The sequence below is a fragment of the Dermochelys coriacea genome, chromosome 14, assembly GCF_009764565.3.
Source record: "Dermochelys coriacea isolate rDerCor1 chromosome 14, rDerCor1.pri.v4, whole genome shotgun sequence".
NCBI lineage: Eukaryota > Metazoa > Chordata > Testudines > Dermochelyidae > Dermochelys > Dermochelys coriacea.
Window position 1 is genome coordinate 39,353,847 of NC_050081.1, and position 21,343 is coordinate 39,375,189.

A 21,343-nucleotide genomic window follows, 5' to 3' on the forward strand; every position below is an offset into this window, starting at 1 on the left:
ACCGTGAACACACCGTGAACACATTCTCACAGTGAACACGAAAATAGAGAGTGCCGAGCTCAGGGAACTGCTCTTGGGGGTCTTCTCCCCGTGAGGGTCTGGGGAGCTTCATCCCACGGCACAGACGGTGGATCAGGTGCTTTGGGAAGGGATGGGAGTTTGGGGGTAATAAATGGGCAAAGTGCGCTGCTGAATGGGACCATCGGGGGAGTCACTCACCCGGAGAGACTGGGAGTGAGTCCAGTGCAGAGACCCTAGCATCTCTCCACCGGGCTGCAGGGTCTGGGACAAGGGAGGTCCCATCACTGGTGCAGGCTGCCTGAAATGGGGGTGCTGGGTGGCAGGGGCCCCTCCCACCGTGCTGACCTGTGGGCTAAGGGCCCCCCAATATTCCAGGACACAGGCTGGGTAAGATCAAAGGCTAAGCTAGCTCCGTGGACTACAACACTGGAGAATGTCCGGGGGGTTAGTGTGAAGGGGGTCAGAGCGACCCGTAAAAAGATCCAACACCAGGCTGGGGTTTGTACCCGCGAGCTCAGTTCTGGTTCACCCTAAGGCAGGGACGGGAGCTGGCCAGGTATGGCTGGGCCCAGACACGCCTTTCCCCCAAAGTCTGGGGGGGTTGGATGTGGGGGTCGGTGCAGGCTGGTGCCCAGCTGTGGGTGTGGGTTCCAGACTGTCTTGCCCTCCAGCACAGGCCCAGCCATGAGATCCAGGTGGCCAGCAGCACGGGGGGGTTCCCACAGCACAGACACGATGGGGAGGCTACAGCTCCGACTCCCCCGCTGGGCTGGGGGCGAGGAAAGCAACCCCCCCCCCCATGCCAATGGAGCCAGGACGAGCCTGGAGCGGGTCTGCAAGGGGCTCAGGAAACACCTGGAGGACGGGGAGGAGAAGCTGCAGCGGAGAGGTGAGGGGGCCCGGGAACCCAGGGGGCACTCATCTCATTTTAGACTCCCCCTACCCTGCCTGCAGCCTGCCCTTCCTCCCACCCTTTTGGGGACATCCCTGCCCCTGTGATCCTCTGGGCCCCTCACTCTGGGTCTGTGTCACTGTGTGGGGTGAGGCCGGGGGGTGGTTGCTGGCTGGGGTACGAGGGGGCGTTTGGAGGAAGGGGGTGAGCCCAGCCCATGGGCGATGGGGACTGTCCTGTAATAGGGGAGGGGGATTCCGGAATCCCCCTCACCCCCCTGTTCTGCTTCAGATGCGAACCCAGAGCCGGGAGATGCCTGTCGCTGTCACTGCCGGAGCCGCCAGCTGGAGAAAGACGCGCTCAGGGTGGGGGATCGTGGACTGGCTGGGCCCTGCCACCCAGGGGAGCAGCATCCAGACCCCAGCGCTGTGCGACTGGCTGAGCCAGAGCCGCCGGGGACAGCTGCGGCCAGGCCAGACCCAGACACTGGGGGCCAGTTCCCCTCCCTCACCCCTGGCTTATCCTAGAGCCCAGGGTGTCTGTCCTGGGGGTAGCCTAGGGGGTTTATACTCCCTGCTCTCAGGGGCATTATAGAGCAGCTGCAGCCTCACACACTGATGAATTCGCAGCCCTCCAGGGCGGTATCCCTGGTGTAGAGACCCCCTGCGATGGAACGAGACCAGGGCCCGTTTCTTCAGTGGGTCAGGAACAGGGCATAACATGGGGCCAGGGAGCGTGAGTCCTGCTCTGACCACTAGCCCCCACTCCCCTCCCAGAGCTGGGGAGAGAACCCAGGAGTCCTGGCTCCCAGCCCCCCCCCCCCCCCCCCGCTCTAACCATTACAGCCCTTCCAGCACACCTACGGCTGCAAGCTGCAGGCGGACGGGGGCTTCCGGCGGTACGGCTACGACGGGCGGGATTTCCTCTCCTACGACACCCACACCCACACCTGGGTGGCCCCCAGCAAGGAGGCCGAGATCACCAAGGGGAAGATGGAGGCCGACAGCCACCTGAGCCAGCAGCAGCGGGACTATCTGGAGCGGAAATGTGTCGAGTGGCTGCAGAAATACCTGGACTACGGGAAGGAGATGCTGCAGAGGAGAGGTGAGGGGGGCAGGAACCCGCCCCACTGCAGAGACTCCCCCACTCCCTGGCCTGTCTGAGACACTAATTACAGTGCCCCCGGGCTGGGTTACAGGGCAAGACCCCTAGAGGTCAGCTGGGCCTTTTGGGGGGTCCCCTTCTGTGCCATGCCAGCAGGGTGCAGAGATCGCTCCCCAGTCAGGTCCCATCTCCCCCTGCCCCTGGGCTCCTGGGAGGGGCAGGTCCCCGTGGTGTGTTTCCCAGGCTCTGACTGCTCCTGCTTTCCGACGACTGGCCCATGGGGGTGCTAAGGGACCCGGGTGCTGCTCACTGGCCCTGACCAGTGGCCTCCCCCTCTGCCCCATCGTCTCCCCAGAGCCCCCAGTTGTGCGAGTCACCAGCAGAGATGCCCCCGGCGGCCCCACCACCCTGTCTTGCCGGGCCCACGGCTTCTACCCCCGGGACATCGCCGTGAGCTGGCTGCAAAACGGGGGGAGCAGCGAGCAGGAGACGTGGCGAGGGGGTGTCCTACCCAACGGGGACGGGACCTACCACACCTGGGCCACGGTGGAGATCGACCCCCAGGAGAGAGGCCTGTACCACTGCCGTGTGGAGTACGAGAGCCTGGCCGAGCCGCTCGACACTGCGTGTGGTGAGGCCGGGGTGTATGGACGCTGGATGAAATGGGGGGGGTCACAGGGTGACTGGCCCTACAGCCCCCCTGGTAACACACTTTGCTCACCTCCCCAGGTGGAGAAAATGAGCGAAGCCGCAGGACAGGCGGGTCGTGTGGCTAGCGGGTGAGGAGGCTAAGACAGGAACCAGGGGGTGGGGGGCACCCTGGAAAGCCGGAGGGAGCTGATCAATGAAGTGGGATGTGACCGCGGAGCCAGCCTGGATCCCAGCCGGGGCTGGGGTCCCGGGCAGTGAAACAGCAGCTGGAGGTGAAACGGGCTTGAGAACATGGGGAGCCTGGTGCCAGGCCCCTGTGAGTTGGCGGGAGTTTAAAAGTCCTGTTAACAAAGGATTGGAAAGGGAACGGCGAGACCTGGGCCCCGGGGAGAAGAGACGCTCGGGAAGGAGCAGGGAAAGGCGCCCGCTTCCCCTGGCCGCTGCGGTTTGAAGAATAACGTACGTTCCTGAACAGACACACCGCAGGGTACGGAGCACGGGGCAGGGGAAAGAGGCAGCCACGGGGGTGCGAATGGGGGGGAAGGATGTGGTGTTTGGGGGGATCTCTAACTCCCTGCTCCCTTGCAGAGCCCCCGTCCCGCTCTGCCCTGCTCCCTGCGCTGATTGGGGCCGTCGCTGTCGCTGCCCTGCTCGCTGGGGCAGTCGGGTTTGTTCTCTGGAGGAGGTGACGCTCAGGTAATGGGGCTGGCGGTGCCAGGACTTGGGGACCCACCCGTCAGCGTGGGGCGGGCGATGGGGCACTGGGTCATGGGGATGGCAGCAATCCAGACCCCCGCCTTGGTGCTGTGTGACTGCCCCACGGGGGAAGGGAGAATGGGCCAGAGACCCCGCTGGGAGCTGCTGAGCCAGAGACGGGGCCGATGGCGCTGGTTCTCTCTGTTCCCTTCCTTTCGCCCGGCTTCCCTTGGGACACTGAGTCGCGTGCTGAGCCCCCGGGGTCTGTGCTGGGCCGTGGACGCGGATCGGAGCCGGTTCCTGCCCCGGGAGCGGCCGCACTCACTGCAATCTGCCTTCTCTCTGCAGGGAAAACCGGAGCCAGCAACACTCCAGCTCAGGGTGAGTGTGAGTCCGTCCGTGCGGCTGGCAGGTGTGGGGAGGGGGGCCACGGCCCAGCCCGGGGACCCTCCCCTGGGATCGGGTGCTAACACCCCATCGCCACCTGCTCAGCCAGTCACCCGCAATCCCCTGCATCGCGCGACGTGCCCCCAGCTCTGCGGGGTACAGGCCCCTCTGGTCTCCGGGCTGAGCCGTGCCAGGCAGGGCGGCTCTCTTGGCTGGCTCTGCCCGGGGCAGCTCTGGGTGATGCTGTTCCCTGTCTGGGGCAGGCCAGGGGGTGATGAGCCCTGGGGTGGGGGGTGGAATTGATTCCTAGGGAGGCGACTGCCTCGCCGGTACCGGTTCAAGAGACACTAACCCCCCTTCTCACCCCACAGCTGGCAACTGGGACTCCAGCTCCTCTCTGCAAGGTAAGGGGCTGATGATGGAGCAGGAGGGATGGCCCGTTAGCCCTTCAGTTCCTGGTCAGAGGCCCCAACAGGGAGACCAGGCGGGGGTGGGATCTCGCGGGGGGGGGTGTGTATATGAATGGGACTTGGTGAGTCACCCCCGCACTCCCCAGGAGGGTCATCTGTGAGCAGAGCAGGTAACCAGAGGCCCCCCTTTCCCTGCACTGGGGGCAGGCTCCCCACAGCAGAGCTGGGAGGGACAGTCCCTGAGATCCCACTGCGGGGCCCTGCCACATGGGCCCTTCCTCGCCCAACCTCAGGGACAGGGCTCCCCAGGCCGAGCTGGCAGCTCCCCGGTCAGGGGCGGGTCTAACAGGACGGGTGGGGCTGGAACCCCTCTGAGGGGGCCTGTGACCCCGGGAGCACACCAACCCCCTGGGTTCGGAGATGCTGACCCTGTCCCCTTCTCCCCCACAGCCAGCGACAAAGAATCCAGCAAAGGATCTATCAGGGGTAAGTGCCGGGGGGCTCCAGCCCTGAGGATCGGCTGCAGTCACGGAGACCTCTAACGGGAGATGCCTTCCCCAGGCCCTGCCCTGGGGCGCCCTGCAGTCCCCCAGCCGGGGGTGGGTCCCCTCTGCAAGGGGGATCATTCCAGGCAGCAGGGACTTGAGGGGAGGGGCGGGGCTGGGACAGGACTGGGGCTGAGTGTGACACCCCCGCCCCCACAGCAAAGGTGGGCTGGGACCCAGATACCAGGACCCTCAGATCCTGAACCCCCCGGCCGTTCCAATCTCAGCTGGGGTCTCTGCACACCCCACACCCAACCTCCAGCCCTGGTGTGTTATGGGGATTATTACCCCAGAACTGGGTCTGCCTGGACCAGATCCCTGCCTGGTCTGGGCCATTTCTGGGCCTCCGAGACGTTCTGCTCACCCCCAGTCTGATCCCATTGGTGCGGGGTGGTGGGATCGGCCAGGAACCAGCTCCTTGCTCAGTGCTAACCCCCTTCTCCCTCCCACAGGCAGCGACCCCGGGTATGACACCGGCTCGCTAGGTAAGTGGTGACTCTGGCCCTGGCTGCTCTCTGGGGGGGGCAGCTCCCCACGGCCATAGGCCCAGAGCCCCGCAGGCCCTGCCCCTCTAGAAGACCAGCCTGGGAGCAGAGCAGGGGAGCTCTGAGCGCCCTGCTCCCCGCAGTGTGGAGCAATGAACCAGCCAGGGAACTCCCTCCTCTTCCCCCCCACCCTGCCCCAGACAGAGTTGGGAACGACCCTGCTGGGTATGGAGCGTCTCACCCCCATCTGATCCTGCTGCGGGAGGGTCTGGAGAATGGCCCGAGGGTGGGGGGAGCCCCGTCCGGCTGCAGCGGGTCCCTCTCTGGTGTCAGCCCTGATCCCTACGAACAGACATGGCTCCTGCAGAGGCGCCAGTAGAAAAAGGGGGGGCACCTGGGGGGGTATGGCCAGAAAAGTGGGGGGGGCCTGCAAGGGCCACTGGAAAAAAGGGCAGGGGCCCGTGGGGGCAGTATGTGACCCTCGTCACCCCTCCATAATGGTGCCTCTGTGGCTCCGGGCTCCACCCTGACTCCCTGTATCTGGTTCCTGCAGGGTCGGAGGCCGTGGTGCAGCTGGTGGGGGACACGGGTGTGGGAGAGACCAATCTCCCTCCAGAAGCTCAGCAGCTCCTCCCCGTGGGTGTTTCTGCCCCGCCCCACGACGGGGACCCCCCAGCAGGCATCGTCTAGGCTGGAGTCACTCCTGGGGTCTCTCCCTGCCTCTGCCGCTGACTGCCCGTGTGACCTGGACTGAACCCCTCACCTTTTCCCTCTGCCTCAGGGCCCGGGCCCTGGGTGCGCCGCTCGGCGGCCTCGCGGGGCGCGGTGGGCTAAGTACCTGGGATCTGTCAGACTTGCAGTGAAAGCTGCTGTGTGCGGCAAGGACTCTTTGATTTCTGCAGAGCCGCAGTTCTCAACCAGGGAACATGTACCCCTGGGGTACGCAGAGACCTGCCAGGGGGTACCTCAACGCGCTGGATATTTCCCTAGTTTTACAACAGGCTGCACAAAAAACACCAGCGAACTCCGTGCAAACTACAGTTTCATACGATGACTTGTTTCTATTGCTCTGCATAATGAAATGTTTCCATTGCTCCGTGTAATGTACGCTGACATGTAAGTGCAATGTTTATACTCCAATCGATTTAACTTATAATTATACGGTAAAAACGAGAAAGTCAGCCTTTGTCCAGTGATCCAACCATGGCGGGCCAAGCCATAACCCCGACCCTCGCTGTGACACTTCTGTAGTTTTATGTCTGATTTTTAAGTAAGTATTTTTAAGTGAGGTGAAACTTGGGGGACCCAAGACAATCAGCCTTCAGAAAAGGGGACAGTCGTCTGGAAAGCGTGAGAGCCGTTGGACTAGATCTAGTTGCAATTCTCCAACAAAAGATCTTCAAAAACAGACTCCAAGACACAGCAGAACTGGAATTAATTTGCAAACTGGATGCCATTAAATTAGGCTTGAATAAAGACTGGGAGTGGATGGGTCATTACACAAAGTAAAACTATTTCCTCATGTATATTCCCCTTCTGTTACTCTCACCTTCTTGTCAACTGTTGGAAATGGGCCATCCTGATTCACTACAAAAGGATTTTTTCTCTTGCTGATAAAAGCTCACCGTAATTGATCACTCTCGTTATAGTGTGTATGGCAACACCCATTGTTTCATGTTCTCTGTATATATATATCTTCCTACTGTATTTTCCACTCCATGCAGCTGATGAAGTGGGTTTTAGCCCACCAAGCTTATGCCCAAATAAATTTGTTAGTCTCTAAGGTGCCACAAGTACTCCTGTTCTTTTTGCTGGACTAGATCGTGTAACTGAACCCCTGGAATAAAGGCCCTGTCTCTTGTGTGCGCCCCACTGTGGCTGGGCGTTTGCTGTGTCTGTCTGAGCCCGTCTCCCCTCCCAGTGCTGGGCTCTGCTGCCCCAGGGAGCCGAACCGCCCTGTTGCTGAGAACTGACGACTCCAGTCACTGGTGGGGGATTCTCAGACCGAGGTCTGGGGTGTCCCCTGCTGGCGCCGTTGCAGCCGGGCGCTGGGAAGAGCCGGTAAAGCCCAGTGGCTCCGTCACGTTGAATTTAATCTGGATCCGGTTTGAATCAGAGCTGCTCCCTCCAGAGCCGCGTACAGACAGACCCGGCTAACGCTGTGCAGACCACGCTCTCTCAGTCCCAGCGGGTCTGGGTCTGTGCAGGGCAGCGGCACCGCAGCCCCACCCTGCCCCTCCTCAGCCGGCCCTCGGAGCCGGAGCCGGAGCTGGGGGAGTGTGTTCATTGCCCGTATTGCAGTGGTGTCTGGGGGGCCCAGGCCAGGCGGAGACCCCCCGGCGCCAGGCGCTGCACAGCCAGTCCCTGCCCCAGGGAGCGGACAGCTCTGGGGAGAGACGCGCAGACTGGTTAACGTGGCTCTCGTCAGCACGGCGCGGCCCTCCGTGCAGGCGGCTGCGCCCAGGTGATCCTGGCCTAGCGCTGCGGTAACGGCATGTCGGTGCCCGTCTCAGGTCGGCGTGGTGCAGCTGGGGGCAAGATCCCCACGGATCCAGCCGGCCAGGGGCAGGGTGCAGCTCCCGTGGGGACTGTCACGACCGGCATTTCAGCCCCGGCTCCCTGCCGCCTGTGTGTGACCCGCACTGGGCCTGGCGGGCACCAGATGCTGGATAGCAGCAGCTCTGACGTTCCCCCAGAGCGCGGGTCCCCACGTGACGGCCTCGCACCTCGGCTGCTGAGCATGTGGCCGGGGAAGAGGAAGCGTGACCCTGCGGGCTGCAGCGAGCACACTGCGACTTCGCCATCCTGTCCCCCCCGGCCCCCAGCATGGGGAACTTGTGGCCCTGCGGTGACCGGGGGAGAGTTAAATGCAGCCGCTGGGCCGGTCCCCTGCCCTGGGCTGGGCGTCCCTGTCACCGCCACCAGCCGCCCGCGGCGGGGCATTGGCCACCGCACAAAGTGCCGGCCATGGAGGGGACAGGCACACCCCGACCCCCCGGGGAGTTGGGCCTGTTCGCTTAGTTCGATCCAGTTGCCTTCTACTGCCCATGGGAAGGGAGGGACAGACCGGGGTGGGCACGGGGGGTCGGTGGGGCAGGGGAGCGGGCACTGGGGCAGGGAGGTGGGGGGGGTCTACCGGCTGGGGGGGGTCTACCGGCTGGGGGGGGTCTAACGCGGAGCAGAGTCTCCCCACAATCCACCAGGAGCTTTGTTACTTGCTGTTGAGTTTGTGTGGAAGGTGCCCGGATGCCAGGGTGATGGGCAGCAGGATAAAACCCTGAGAGGCCAGGAGGCAGGGCCTGGAGCGATAGGATGGGTCAGTGGGGAAGGAGGACACGGGCAGGGCGAGGATTAAAGGTGGGCGGAAGGGGGAGCAGGGGAGTTAAGGGGCCAAGTGGTGTTGGAGGAGGAGCCCCATTTCCAAGGGGTTTTAGGGTCAGATTTACAAAGGGGGGGTTCAAAGGGGTTGAAGCAGGTTTGGGGCCCGACTCCTGTCGATTTCAAAAGAGTTACTAGCTATGGAGATCGGACACTAGGGTGCTAACCCCCCAGGGGGCTCTAAAAGGTTAACACAGGAGGGGCTGGGATCCAGGACTCCTGGGTTCTCTCCCCAGCTCTGGGATGGGAGTGGGGTCCAGTAGGTTAGAGCAGGGGGGGGCTGGGAGCCAGGGCTCCTGGGTTCTCTCCTGGACTAAGGCTCCTCAATCACTTTAGCTCTTTGGAAAACGCCCCTGGCAGCACAGGGGGCAGGCTGAGGGGCAGGTGGGTAACGTGAGCAGGTGGGGGGCGGCTCATTGGGGGGGGCGGGGGGGCGGGTGTGTGTCCTGTCTGAGCACAGAGGGTTCAGTTCTCTCCCCCCATCTCTGTGACTCTGTAACTGAAGTGCGGGGTGGGGGGAGGCCCCTGGCCCCCCGTGTCAGGGTGGGGCTGGGATGAGGGCGGGGGGTCCCGGGCTGCCCCCCCCCACAGCTGTGCCGGAATCTCACTTCCTCCCTGGCCCGGCCGCGTGCGTCTGTCGCAATGGGCAGGACACGCCCGTGGTGCCCAATCCCCGGGGGGGCGGCTCCCGGGGCCGACATCAACCCCCCCTGCCCCACACAGCACAGCGGGATCGCGCCCCACACGGCATGGGGGGCCCAGGCAGCTTCCTCCTCCTCCCACTCCTCCTGCTGGGGGGCGCTGAGTCACGTGAGTAGGGGCAAACGGGGGTTAACCCCTCCCCCAGGAGCGGGGGCTGGGAGCCCGGACTCCTGGGTTCTCTCTCGGCTCGGGGAGGGGAGCGGGGGTGGTGGGTTAGACCGGGGAGGGCTCGGAGCCAGGACTCCTGGGTTCTCTCCCGGCTCGGGGAGGGGAGGGTTAGTGGGTGAGAGCAGGGGGGCTGGGGGCTAGGACTCCTGGGTTCTTTCTCGGCTCGGGGAAGGGAGCGGGGGTGGTGGGTTAGAGCGGGGGGGCTGGGAGCCCGGACTCCTGGGTTCCGTTCCCGGCTCGGGGAGGGGAGGGTTAGTGGGTTAGAGCAGGGGGGCTGGGAGCCCGGACTCCTGGGTTCTCTCCCGGCTCGGGGAGGGGAGGGTTAGTGGGTTAGAGCAGGGGGGCTGGGGGCTAGGACTCCTGGGTTCTTTCTCGGCTCGGGGAGGGGAGCGGGGGTGGTGGGTTAGAGCGGGGGGGGGGGCTGGGAGCCCGGACTCCTGGGTTCTCTCCCGGCTCGGGGAGGGGAGGGTTAGTGGGTTAGAGCAGGGGGGCTGGGGGCTAGGACTCCTGGGTTCTCTCCCGGCTCGGGGAGGGGAGGGTTAGTGGGTTAGAGCAGGGGGGCTGGGGGCTAGGACTCCTGGGTTCTTTCTCGGCTCGGGGAGGGGAGCGGGGGTGGTGGGTTAGAGCGGGGGGGGGGGCTGGGAGCCCGGACTCCTGGGTTCTCGCTCGGGGAGGGGAGCGGGGGTGGTGGGTTAGAGCGGGGTGGGGGGCTGGGAGCCAGGACTCCTGGGTTCTCTCACCTGCTCTGGGGGACATTTCTCTGCCACGGGGAGGGTGCAGTGGTATATTTCCCATGGTACTGGGGGAGGGATGGGAGGCACTGCCCAGGTGGGGGAGCGCCCGGCAGCAGTCTGTGGTGCCAGTGGACAGTGGGTGAGTTGTGAGGGGCTGGGAGCTCACTGGGGAGTTGGAGCCAGACCCACCCCCCGAGGGTGATGTCATTGGGCTGGGGCCGGACGCTCAGCTGTGACAGCGACCCCCTCCCCACTGTTGTTGCCCCACGTCTGCCCCATCCCCCCTCCGCTCTCCCTGCAGCTCCGTGCCTGGCCTAGGGAATCGGGGTTCATGGGCCATGCGATGGCAGGGCTGCCCTGCAGTGCTGGGGAAGGGAACTTCCTGTGTCTGTCTGTCCCCTGGCTGTGTGTCTGTTCCTCCCTCCCTGCTAGGCACGCGTGTGTGTGTACAGTGTCCGTGCCCACACACACACACCCTCTGCCCCATTCTCAGCACGGCTGTTCACTCCCTACTGTGTGTCAGGTGCCCTGCAGTGCCCCCAGGTGCTGGTGATTCCCCGTTTGCTCTGTGCTTGAGGAGATGAGTGCGCTGTGCGTCAATCCCCCTTACAATTACATTGGGGGTTTTTGAGGGGGGGTTTCTGTGGAGCTGTGGGGCATGGGGACTGCTCTCCCGGCATTTGGGGAGGGGGGTGCAGATAGATCCCGCTAACATCTCCGCTCCGCCTCCCCCATAGGGTCGCACTCCCTGCAGTACTTCCTGACGGCCGTCTCGGAGCCCGGCCCGCGGGTGCCCGAGTTCACCGTGGCCGGCTACGTGGACGGGCAGCGGTTCGTGGAGTACGACGGCGAGGCCCAGCAGATGCGGCCCCGGGCGCCCTGGATGCAGGCGACCCAGCCCGAGGTCTGGGAGCAGGAGAACCACGTCCACAAGGTGCGTCAGGCCTGCTTCCGGGGCAAGGTGCGGAGCCACATGCACCTCTACAACCAGAGCAGGGGTGAGTCTGCGCCCGTCTGTGGACAGAGGGGCCGGGGGCACTGGGGTCGAGGAGGGGGAGGGAGGGGACCTGGAGCACTACTCTGGGACCCAGGACTCCTGGGTTCTGTCTCCCAGCTCTGGGAGGGGAGTGGGGTCTAGCGGGTTAGAGAGGGGTTGGGGCTGGGAGCCAGGACTCCTGGGTTCTAGCCCCAGCTCTTTTCCCCTGACCTGCTGAGTGACCTTGGCCAAGTCAGTTCACCTCTCTGTGCCTCAATTTCCCCTCTGGTTTCTTGTCTCTTTGCCCTGTGAGCTGTTTGGGGCAGGGACCATCTCCCACTGTGTCTGTGCAGCGCCCCCAGTGGGCCGGGGCTCCCTACACCCCTCTCTGTTCCAGGGAATGGCCGGATCAGACCCAAGGTCCATGCAGTCCTGCCCAGCAAGGACCCCGTGGGGGCAGATGAGGGCTGGCACTGAGGGGGACACAGGGCAGAGCCCCTGGAGAGGGGCAGGCTCCCTGCCAAGCAGGCTCTGGGGGGGATCCAGGGAGGGGTCGGTCACAGACCCAGCAGCGGTCCTGGCTCCGTGGGGTCCCCGTCCTAACCCCCCCGGCTCTTTCCCGCCCCGTCCAGGCTTCCACATCTTCCAGTATGCCTACGGCTGCGAGATCCGGGCCGACGGCAGCACCGGGGGCTTCCGGCGCTTTGGCTACGATGGGGGCGACTTCCTGATCTATGATGCCGCCCGGCACCACTGGGAAGCTCCCGCCCGGGACGCCGAAGCCACCCAGCGCCGGTGGAACGGGGACCCGGTCGCCCTGCAGTACTATCGCCACTTCCTGGAGCGGGAGTGCGGCGAGGCCCTGCACCGCTACCTGCAGCTTGGGCAGGGGGCGCTGGCCAGGCGGGGTGAGGGCAGGGGGTCCTGGGGGTACGGGGTGAGGGCAGAGGGCGCTGGCCAAGCGGGGTGAGGGCAGGGGATCCTGGGGGATGGGGTGAGGGCAGGGGGCACTGGCCAGGCGGAGTGAGGGCAGGGGGTCCTGGGGGGTGGGGTGAGGGCAGGGGACGCTGGCCAGGCGGGGTGAGGGCAGGGTGTCCTGGGGGGGCGGGGTGAGGGCAGGGGGCACTGGCCAGGCGGAGTGAGGGCAGGGGGTCCTGGGGAGCGGGGTGAGGGCAGGGGGTCCTGGGGAGCGGGGTGAGGGCAGGGGGCGCTAGCCAGGCGGGATGAGGGCAGGGGGTCCTGGGGGGTGGGGTGAGGGCAGGGGGCGCTGGCCAGGCGGGATGAGGGCAGGGGGTCCTGGGGGGTGGGGTGAGGGCAGGGGGCACTGGCCAGGCGGGGTGAGGACAGGGGGTCCTGGGGGGAGGGGTGAGGGCAGGGGGCGCTGGCCAGGCGGGGTGAGGACAGGGGGTCCTGGGGGGAGGGGTGAGGGCAGGGGGCGCTGGCCAGGAGGGGGGAGGGCAGGGGGTTCTGGGGGGTGGGGTGAGGGCAGGGGGCGCTGGCCAGGCGGGGTGAGGGCAGGGGGTCCTGGGGGGCGGGGTGAGGGCAGGGGGCGCTGGCCAGGCGGGGTGAGGGCAGGGGGTCCTGGGGGGCAGGGTGAGGGCAGGGGGCGCTGGCCAGGCGGGGTGAGGGCAGGGGCGCTGGGGAGCGGGGTGAGGGCAGGGGGTCCTGGGGGGGCGGGGTGAGCGGGGTGAGGGCAGGGGGTCCTGGGGGCAGGGTGAGGGCAGGGGGCGCTGGCCAGGAGGGGTGAGGGCAGGGGGTCCTGGGGGTACGGGGTGAGGGCAGAGGGCGCTGGCCAAGCGGGGTGAGGGCAGGGGATCCTGGGGGGTGGGGTGAGGGCAGGGGGCACTGGCCAGGCGGAGTGAGGGCAGGGGGTCCTGGGGGGTGGGGTGAGGGCAGGGGACGCTGGCCAGGCGGGGTGAGGGCAGGGGGTCCTGGGGGGCGGGGTGAGGGCAGGGGGCACTGGCCAGGCGGAGTGAGGGCAGGGGGTCCTGGGGGGTGGGGTGAGGGCAGGGGGCGCTGGCCAGGCGGGATGAGGGCAGGGGGTCCTGGGGGGTGGGGTGAGGGCAGGGGGCGCTGGCCAGGCGGGGTGAGGGCAGGGGGTCCTGGGGAGCGGGGTGAGGGCAGGGGGCGCTGGCCAGGAGGGATGAGGGCAGGGGGTCCTGGGGGGTGGGGTGAGGGCAGGGGGCGCTGGCCAGGCGGGGTGAGGACAGGGGGTCCTGGGGGGAGGGGTGAGGGCAGGGGGCGCTGGCCAGGAGGGGGGAGGGCAGGGGGTTCTGGGGGGTGGGGTGAGGGCAGGGGGCGCTGGCCAGGCGGGGGTGAGGGCAGGGGGTCCTGGGGGGCGGGGTGAGGGCAGGGGGCGCTGGCCAGGCGGGGTGAGGGCAGGGGGTCCTGGGGGGCAGGATGAGGGCAGGGGGCGCTGGCCAGGCGGGGTGAGGGCAGGGGCGCTGGGGAGCGGGGTGAGGGCAGGGGGTCCTGGGGGGGCGGGGTGAGGGCAGGGGGCGCTGGCCAGGAGGGGTGAGGGCAGGGGGTCCTGGGGGGCGGGGTGAGGGCAGGGGGCGCTGGCCAGGCGGGGTGAGGGCAGGGGGTCCTGGGGGGCAGGATGAGGGCAGGGGGCGCTGGCCAGGCGGGGTGAGGGCAGGGGCGCTGGGGAGCGGGTTGAGGGCAGGGGGTCCTGGGGGGGCGGGGTGAGGGCAGGGGGCGCTGGCCAGGAGGGGTGAGGGCAGGGGGTCCTGGGGGGCGGGGTGAGGGCAGGGGGCGCTGGCCAGGAGGGGTGAGGGCAGGGGGTTCTGGGGGGTGGGGTGAGGGCAGGGGGCGCTGGCCAGGCGGGGTGAGGGCAGGGGGTCCTGGGGGGGGCGGGGTGAGGGCAGGGGGTGCTGGCCAGGCGGGGTGAGGGCAGGGGGTCCTGGGGTGGGCGGGGTGAGGGCAGGGGGCGCTGGCCAGATGGGGTGAGGGCAGGGGGCGCTGGGGAGCGGGGTGAGGGCAGGGGGCACTGGCCAGGCGGGGTGAGGGCAGGGGGTCCTGGGGGGGCGGGGTGAGGGCAGGGGGCGCTGGCCAGGCGGGGTGAGGGCAGGGGGTCCTGGGGGGCGGGGTGCGGGCAGGGGGCGCTGGGGAGCGGGGTGAGGGCAGGGGGTCCTGGGGGGGCGGGGTGAGAGCAGGGGGCGCTGGCCGGGCGGGGTGAGAGCAGGGGGTCCTGGGAGGGGCGGGGTGAGGGCAGGGGGCGCTGGCCAGATGGGGTGAGGGCAGGGGGCGCTGGGGAGCGGGGTGAGGGCAGGGGGCACTGGCCAGGCGGGGTGAGGGCAGGGGGCGCTGGCCAGGCGGGGTGAGGGCAGGGGGTCCTGGGGGGCGGGGTGTGGGCAGGGGGCGCTGGCCGGGCGGGGTGAGGGCAGGGGGCGCTGGCCGGGCGGGGTGAGGGCAGGGGGTCCTGGGGGGCGGGGTGTGGGCAGGGGGCGCTGGCCGGGCGGGGTGAGGGCAGGGGGCGCTGGCCGGGCGGGGTGAGGGCAGGGGGTCCTGGGGGGGCAGGGTGAGGGCAGGAGGTGCTGGCCAGGCGGGGTGAGGGCAGGGGGTCCTGGGGGGGGCGGGGTGAGGGCAGGGGGCGCTGGCCAGATGGGGTGAGGGCAGGGGGCGCTGGGGAGCGGGGTGAGGGCAGGGGGCACTGGCCAGGCGGGGTGAGGGCAGGGGGTCCTGGGGGGGCGGGGTGAGGGTAGGGGGCACTGGCCAGGCGGGGTGAGGGCAGGGGGTCCTGGGGGGGCGGGGTGAGGGCAGGGGACGCTGGCCAGGCGGGGTGAGGGCAGGGGTTCCTGGGGGGCGGGGTGAGGGCAGGGGGCGCTGGCCGGGCGGGGTGAGGGCAGGGGGTCCTGGGGGGGCAGGGTGAGGGCAGGGGGTGCTGGCCAGGCGGGGTGAGGGCAGGGGGTCCTGGGGGGGGCGGGTTGAGGGCAGGGAGCGCTGGCCAGATGGGGTGAGGGCAGGGGGCGCTGGGGAGCGGGGTGAGGGCAGGGGGCACTGGCCAGGCGGGGTGAGGGCAGGGGGTCCTGGGGGGGGGCGGGGTGAGGGCAGGGGGCGCTGGCCAGGCGGGGTGAGGACAGGGGACGCTGGCCAGGCGGGGTGAGGGCAGGGGGTCCTGGGGGGGCGGGGTGAGGGCAGGGGGCGCTGGCCAGGCGGGGTGAGGGCAGGGGGTCCTGGGGGGCGGGGTGAGGGCAGGGGGCGCTGGCCAGGCGGGGTGAGGGCAGGGGGTCCTGGGGGGGTGGGGTGAGGGCAGGGGGCGCTGGCCAGACGGGGTGAGGGCAGGGGGCGCTGGGGAGCGGGGTGAGGGCAGGGGGCACTGGGAGGGCGGGGTGAGGGCAGGGGGCGCTGGGGAGCGGGGTGAGGGCAGGGGGTCCTGGGGGGGCGGGGTGAGGGCAGGGGGCGCTGGCCAGGCGGGGTGAGGGCAGGGTGCTGAGGTGGAGGGCAGGGGGCGTGGGCCAGACAAAGTGAGGGCAGGGACCGTGGGGGTGGGGTGGGATGGGGAGGGGAGGACAGGGAGGCTGGGTGGAGAGCAGAGGGTGCTGTGGGGGCAGGGGAAGGGCCGGGGACGCTGGGGGGGAGGGGGAGGGCAGGGGGACTGGGTGGATAATAGGGGCAGGGGAAGGGTGGTGGTGCAGGGTGGGAGGGGGAGGGCCACCCTCGGGGCCGTGGGGCTGGGGCAGGGACTTCCCTGATACTCCCTGACTTCCCATTTGGGGACACCCCTGCCCCAGGGATCCACGGGGCCCCTCACTCTGGGTCTGTGTCCCCATCCGGGCCGAGGGAGGGACGCTGGGGCGGGTGCTGGTAATGGCTGGGGGGACCCGGGTGTTGCTCACTGGCCATGACCCTGCAGCTCCCCCCTCTGCCCCCTCGTCTCCCCAGAGCGCCCGGCCGTGCGGGTCACCAGCAGAGATGCCCCTGACGGCCCCACCACCCTCTCCTGCCGGGCCCACGGCTTCTACCCCCGGGACATCGCCATGAGCTGGCTGAGACACGGGGGGAGCAGCGAGCAGGAGACGTGGCGAGGGGGGGTCCTGCCCAACGGGGACGGGACCTACCACACCTGGGCCACGGTGAAGATCGACCCCCAGGAGAGAGGCCTGTACCACTGCCGTGTGGAGCACGAGAGCCTGGCCGAGCCGCTCATCGCCGTGTGGGGTGAGGATGGGGAAGGGGAGTGTTGGGGGGGTGAGCCCCTGTGTGGGCAACGGGGACTGACCCTGTGATGGAGGAGGGGGCTATGGGGCGCTGATGGGGGAGGGGGTGACTGACCCCTGTGCTGGGGGAGGGGGCTATGGGGCGCTGACGGGGAGTGGGGTTATGGGGCACTGACGGGGAGGGGGTGACTGACCCCTGTGATGGAGGAGGGGGGCTATGGGGTGCTGGCGGGGGAGGGGGTGACTGAGCCCTGTGCTGGGGGAGGGGGGTTATGGGGCACTGACGGGGAGGGGGTGATGACCGCTGTGATGGAGGAGGGGGGCTATGGGGTGCTGGCGGGGGAGGGGGTGACTGAGCCCTGTGCTGGGGGAGTGGGGTTATGAGGCACTGACGGGGAGGGGGTGACTGACCCCTGTGATGGAGGAGGGGGGCTATGGGGTGCTGACGGGGGAGGGGGTGACTGAGCCCTGTGCTGGGGGAGGGGGGTTATGAGGCACTGACGGGGAGGGGGTGACTGACCCCTGTGATGGAGGAGGGGGGCTATGGGGTGCTGACGGGGGAGGGGGTGACTGAGCCCTGTGCTGGGGGAGGGGGGTTATGGGGCACTGATGGGGAGGGGGTGACTGACCCCTGTGATGGAGGAGGGGGGCTATGTGGTGCTGATGGGGGAGGGGGTGACTGACCCCTGTGTTGGGGGAGGGGGGTTATGGGGCACTGACGGGGAGGGGGTGACTGACCCCTGTGTTGGGGGAGGGGGGTTATGGGGCACTGACGGGGGAGGGGGTGACTGACCCCTGTGTTGGGGGAGGAGCTCAGGGAGGGCTATGGGGCCCTGACGGTGGAGCAGGGAAGTGGGGTCTGTGGGGTCTCCCCTGGTTCCCTTCAGCCACGGTCCTGTTCCCGACACAGAGCCACCGTCCGACTCGCTGCTGGTCCCGGTGGTGGCGGGCGTGATCCTGGCCCTGGGGGCGGTCGCCGTGCTGGTCGCCCTTGTCTGGAGGAGGAGGCAGTCAGGTACGGAGCCGGGATGCGGGGATCCCCGGGCTGCCCCACGCCCTGTGGTGCAGCCTCAGCACTGGTGCCGTGGGCCTGCACCGAGGTGGACTGGCAGGGACACTGATGGGGGACTCAGGGAGGGAGCTGGCCGCTCACCCTGGGGTGTCTTTGGTCCCCTCCCCACGTGCTGGGTTTATCCAGGGACCCCGAGTCCAAGTTTTCCGTGCTGGGCTGGGCGCCGCATTGCCGGGCCCCGGAGAGCAGCCAGAGCCGGCTCCTGCCCTCGCTGAAACCTGCCTTCTCCCCGCAGGGCCCAAGGCGGATCTGTTCTTGCCGGCGCCGGGTGAGTGAGACGACCCCCGCGCTGGGCCGGGCACTGTCCGTGTCCCCCCACTGAGACCGGCCTGTCCTCGGCGCTGAGCTGTGCAGTGTGGGGCGAGCTGGGGAGCAGGGTCAGGGCACCACGAACGGCCCGAGGGCGCTGGGCCTGCCGGGACAGTTGCTGTCCTCTGGGTCTCCCTGAAACCCGAACCCCACACCCAATCCCCGGGGCCCCTGGCGGGAGGTTAGCTCCCATGCACCTTCCCCAAATGCAGCCTGGAAATCAGGTGTCAGGGACTGCTTGGGGCAGGGAGGATTAACCCCTGGAACAGCTGGCCGCGGGCCAGGGCAATTCTCTGGCGCTGGCAGTGCTTAGCTCACGGGGGGGGTGTTTGCTCCTGGATCTGCTCTGGGGATCATTGTGGGGCCTGTCGCTGGCCCGGGCTACACAGGACAGGGATGAGATGGTGCCTTCTGGCCTTGGACTTGGTGAAGGGGGCTGATGTTAGCAGCCCCCGAGACTTTAACTGCCCCCCATTAGCATATGCTGAGGTCCTGGGTCTCTGCCACGACTGGTGCTGTGGAAGGGCTGGGTGGAGCTGGGTACTTTGGTCTGGCATCCTCAGGGCTGGACCAGCCTGGGGTGCTCCGCACATCTAGTCCCGGTGCATTGTGGGGATTATTACCCCACAACTGGGTCTGCCTGGCCCTGCCCCTGGTTGGCCCCTGTGGCTGGCCAGCTGGCCCCAGCTCGCCTTCCCTGCCCCCCTTCCCTGTCGGCCCCTGCCCGCCTTCCCTGCCTGGGCTGGGCCGTTTCTTTGCCTCTGTGTTGCAATCTGATCAGCCCCCGTTTATTCTCCGTGGGGCTGGAAGGTGGAGGGCTGAGCCCAGGGGACTGCATCAAACCCCACCAGACACTGACTCCCTTCCCTTCTTCCCCCACAGCCAGCGAGCATGGATCAGACAGCTCCATCGCCAGTACGGGGGGGGGACTCTGACCCAGGAGAGCCACCGGGGCTTGGTGGAGACCCCAGGCCTGGCACCTCCTACAAACCAGCCCTGAGCTCCATGCCGGGTGCTGAGTGCAGGGCCAGGTCCATCTCCCCTCTGCACGGAGGGTGTTCCAGGCAGCAGAGGGACTGGGGGGCGTCTCTGGGAGGGGGAGAGTTTGGGGTGGAGCCCCCCAGTGCCAGCCCCTCTCTGACCCATACCGACGTGGTTCAGGGCAGACCCTGACTCTCCCGTGTTTCCCTCCCGCAGCTCTAATGTAGCCGGTCGGAGCCGGAGGAGAATCCAGACTGGGAAGACACGGACTGACCGGGGGGGCCCCGACCCCCCACCTCCCCTCAGCGTTATCTCCCTGTTACGCCTTGCGTAGGGCCTCGGAGCTGTGCCTGGTGCTTTGGTGAACAGCCCCACGTCTCCTGAACCTCCAGCCTCCCTAGGACCCACTGCTGGGGGGCTGCCTGCCCTGTGCTCTGTGTGTCGGCCACAGGACACAAACTGGCCAGCCCCAAAGGGCATGGCCGGCCCCATTCGCTGCATGGTTTATTTAGTGTGTGAGCCCCTTGGGGCAGGGACCATGGCCTCCGTATCTCTGGGGTGCAAGGAGCCCCCTCCCAGCAGCCCCTGGGGAAGGGTTCTTCACATGGAAAATCTCAATTTTTGGCCAAAAACTTTTGGTTGAAAACCACAATATTCCATGTGGCGAAGCTGCCGCAGTGCCTCGTGGGAGCTGGAGTTCGGGTGCCCTGTGTGCCCACTCTCTGTAGGCTGGGCTCCCTCGGGGCATCCTGGGCGTCCCTGCTGGTGGGAGCAGCATGGTCTGGGAGCCAGGACTCCTGGGTCCTATTCCCAGCTCTGCTGCTGGCTCGCTGTGTGGCCCTGGGCGATTCCCGTCCTTGTTCTGTGCATCCGTTTCCCTTTCTTGAAAATAGGGAAAATACTTTAATTCCTGCCCCGGGGGGGGGGTGTGTGTGTGTGTGAGGGTGCCTGTTACAGGGCCTTGTCCCAGAAGGGGGGTGTGTGTCTGTTTAAAGCACTTTGAAGACTGTCCCAGCAGCGGCGGGGGGAGGGTTCTGACGCTGGCCGCACTCGGTGGACCCGCAGAACCGGGGTCAGACATTTCCCTGGCTCTGACCCGCTGCTGTCACTACCCCAGAACCAGGCACAAACCCCTCGCTCTGCCGTGTGCGTTGTCACAGGGATACGGACACGGCCCTTTCTGTGTGCTGCCCTGGGCGTGCGCGTCCGGCGCGGGGGGCTGTGTGCGGCCCCTGGGCCTGCAGCTGTCGGTTCTGTCCCGTGGCTGCGGCCAGGGGCCTGCAGCTGCTGTTTGGGTTCTCGTCGGCGTGAGACGGACCAGCTAGAGACTGTTACAGCTGCTGTTAAAATCACCTTTTCATTTGCTATAAAAGTTGACACGAAATTAACCAAACAACCCGTTTTTACCTCATGGAAGTGAAATGTTGGGCCGTGTCAGGCGATAACGATGGAATGGTTCGTTTTGCCATTTCCCCACCACATAGTTCATTGAAATCGCCCCGTTCCCAGCATTTGATCGGCCGCGTTTCTGAATGAACCGAATTTTTGTTAGGTGGTTTCTAGCCCTGCTGGTGCCTGGCAACCACAACACCCCGAAGGGCTCAAACCCACAGGATATTTAAACAGAACCAGGATTTTGAAAAGCCTCCATGGGTTTTTTAAGCTGATCTCAAAATGTCAGGGGGCCTGGCTGGTGATTTCTGACCCCTTGGAGTTACAGATTCAGCCTCCCTCCTCGGTGACCCCCCTGCTGCGCTCTCGGGGCGGGCTCCTCAGTGGGTGGAGATCAGCATGGCCACGCCGGGGGTGCTGGAGCTGAGTTACCCCAGCGGGCCCGCTGGCCCATCTGTCCTGGCCATGCTCCATCTCCCACTGTGTGGCGTGGGTGAACCCCCCCACCGCAACCCCCCCCCCGGTTCACAGCCCGCAGGTGAACACAAATGCACCTTTTGGAACTTTTTACAAACTCATGGTTTTTGGGGCCCCAACCCCTGGGGTTCAAATGTCCAGGGCTGGCAATGCTGCACCTGCAGAACTGGACCCTGCCCTCTGGGTGGGTTTCCAGTACCAGCCTGCTTCCCACTCAGCATCCACACACGCCCCATTGACTGGTCCCCTATGCAGCTGGACATCTCCGTTCACAGCTATGGGGGAGTGTATAGGACCCCCTACAGAAGAGCATGGAGCCTGCCTGGGGATGGGGTGCAAATCACCTTGTGCCCCACAGGGCAGGGATGCCGTACACCTGGATCTGAGCTGCCAATTAACGCACCTCACTTTCTCTGGAGCCGGCCGGGGGAGGCTCACGCTTAGCTGATCTGGCTCCAGGCAGGGTCCAGAGGCACAGACCCAGCTACTCCTAATCAGACTGCACTCTGGGAGCGGCTAATCCAGATCAGCTCAGCGCTGTGTTCACACCTACTTCATGTGGCTCATATTCGCTGACACCTTGCCCTGGTCCGGGGTGGCTCATTCCAGTTTATGCCGCAGCCATAACCCGCCCCAGCCCATGGGCTGTTCCTGCCAATCTCTGGGGCAGGGCAGATTGGGATTAAGTACACCAAGGTTCAGCCAGCTGGGGCCAGTTTGCCGCTCCGCGTGGCATCGGCCCCCCTGCGTTTCCTCGCCAGCTGGGCCCAGGCTGGCAGCAGAGAGCCCTGGCGAGGAAGCGCA

General features: G+C 67.1%; 2 protein-coding genes across 4 annotated transcripts; both read left to right on the forward strand.

The window, feature by feature from the left end:
* Window positions 1–598: 598 nt before the first annotated feature.
* Window positions 599–6,685, forward strand: LOC119842604 (major histocompatibility complex class I-related gene protein-like). Its single transcript, XM_043497251.1, has 8 exons — window positions 599–910; window positions 1,768–2,017; window positions 2,373–2,648; window positions 3,257–3,364; window positions 4,123–4,155; window positions 4,612–4,647; window positions 5,159–5,191; window positions 5,745–6,685. The coding sequence occupies exons 1-4, from the start codon at window positions 821–823 to the stop codon at window positions 3,355–3,357; spliced, it is 717 nt and encodes a 238-aa protein (XP_043353186.1). The 5' UTR covers window positions 599–820; the 3' UTR covers window positions 3,358–3,364; window positions 4,123–4,155; window positions 4,612–4,647; window positions 5,159–5,191; window positions 5,745–6,685.
* Window positions 6,686–8,842: 2,157 nt separating this feature from the next.
* On the forward strand, window positions 8,843–20,914 carry LOC119842591 (major histocompatibility complex class I-related gene protein-like). 3 transcript variants are annotated; one of them, XM_043497217.1, is made up of 8 exons: window positions 8,843–9,379; window positions 10,911–11,171; window positions 11,782–12,057; window positions 16,034–16,309; window positions 17,219–17,323; window positions 17,616–17,648; window positions 18,572–18,604; window positions 18,887–20,912. In XM_043497217.1, the coding sequence occupies exons 1-8, from the start codon at window positions 9,124–9,126 to the stop codon at window positions 18,895–18,897; spliced, it is 1,251 nt and encodes a 416-aa protein (XP_043353152.1). In that variant the 5' UTR covers window positions 8,843–9,123; the 3' UTR covers window positions 18,898–20,912. The 3 variants fall into 3 exon arrangements, with proteins under 3 accessions (XP_043353152.1, XP_043353153.1, XP_038226881.2); XM_043497218.1 differs by having other exon boundaries at window positions 8,952–8,970; window positions 18,887–20,911; XM_038370953.2 differs by lacking the exon at window positions 18,572–18,604 and having other exon boundaries at window positions 9,109–9,379; window positions 18,887–20,914.
* Window positions 20,915–21,343: the final 429 nt, after the last annotated feature.

Bases quoted from the DNA above. Each gene is read 5' to 3' on its own strand.
- LOC119842604 (XM_043497251.1), top strand. From the start codon at position 821: ATGCCAATGGAGCCAGGACGAGCCTGGAGCGGGTCTGCAAGGGGCTCA. The intron at 2,018-2,372 runs GTGAGGGGGGCA...TCGTCTCCCCAG, and splicing joins GGAGATGCTGCAGAGGAGAG to AGCCCCCAGTTGTGCGAGTC. The intron at 2,649-3,256 runs GTGAGGCCGGGG...GCTCCCTTGCAG, and splicing joins GCCGCTCGACACTGCGTGTG to AGCCCCCGTCCCGCTCTGCC.
- LOC119842591 (XM_043497217.1), top strand. From the start codon at position 9,124: ATGAGGGCGGGGGGTCCCGGGCTGCCCCCCCCCACAGCTGTGCCGGAA. The intron at 9,380-10,910 runs GTGAGTAGGGGC...CCTCCCCCATAG, and splicing joins GCTGGGGGGCGCTGAGTCAC to GGTCGCACTCCCTGCAGTAC. The intron at 17,649-18,571 runs GTGAGTGAGACG...CTTCCCCCACAG, and splicing joins TCTGTTCTTGCCGGCGCCGG to CCAGCGAGCATGGATCAGAC.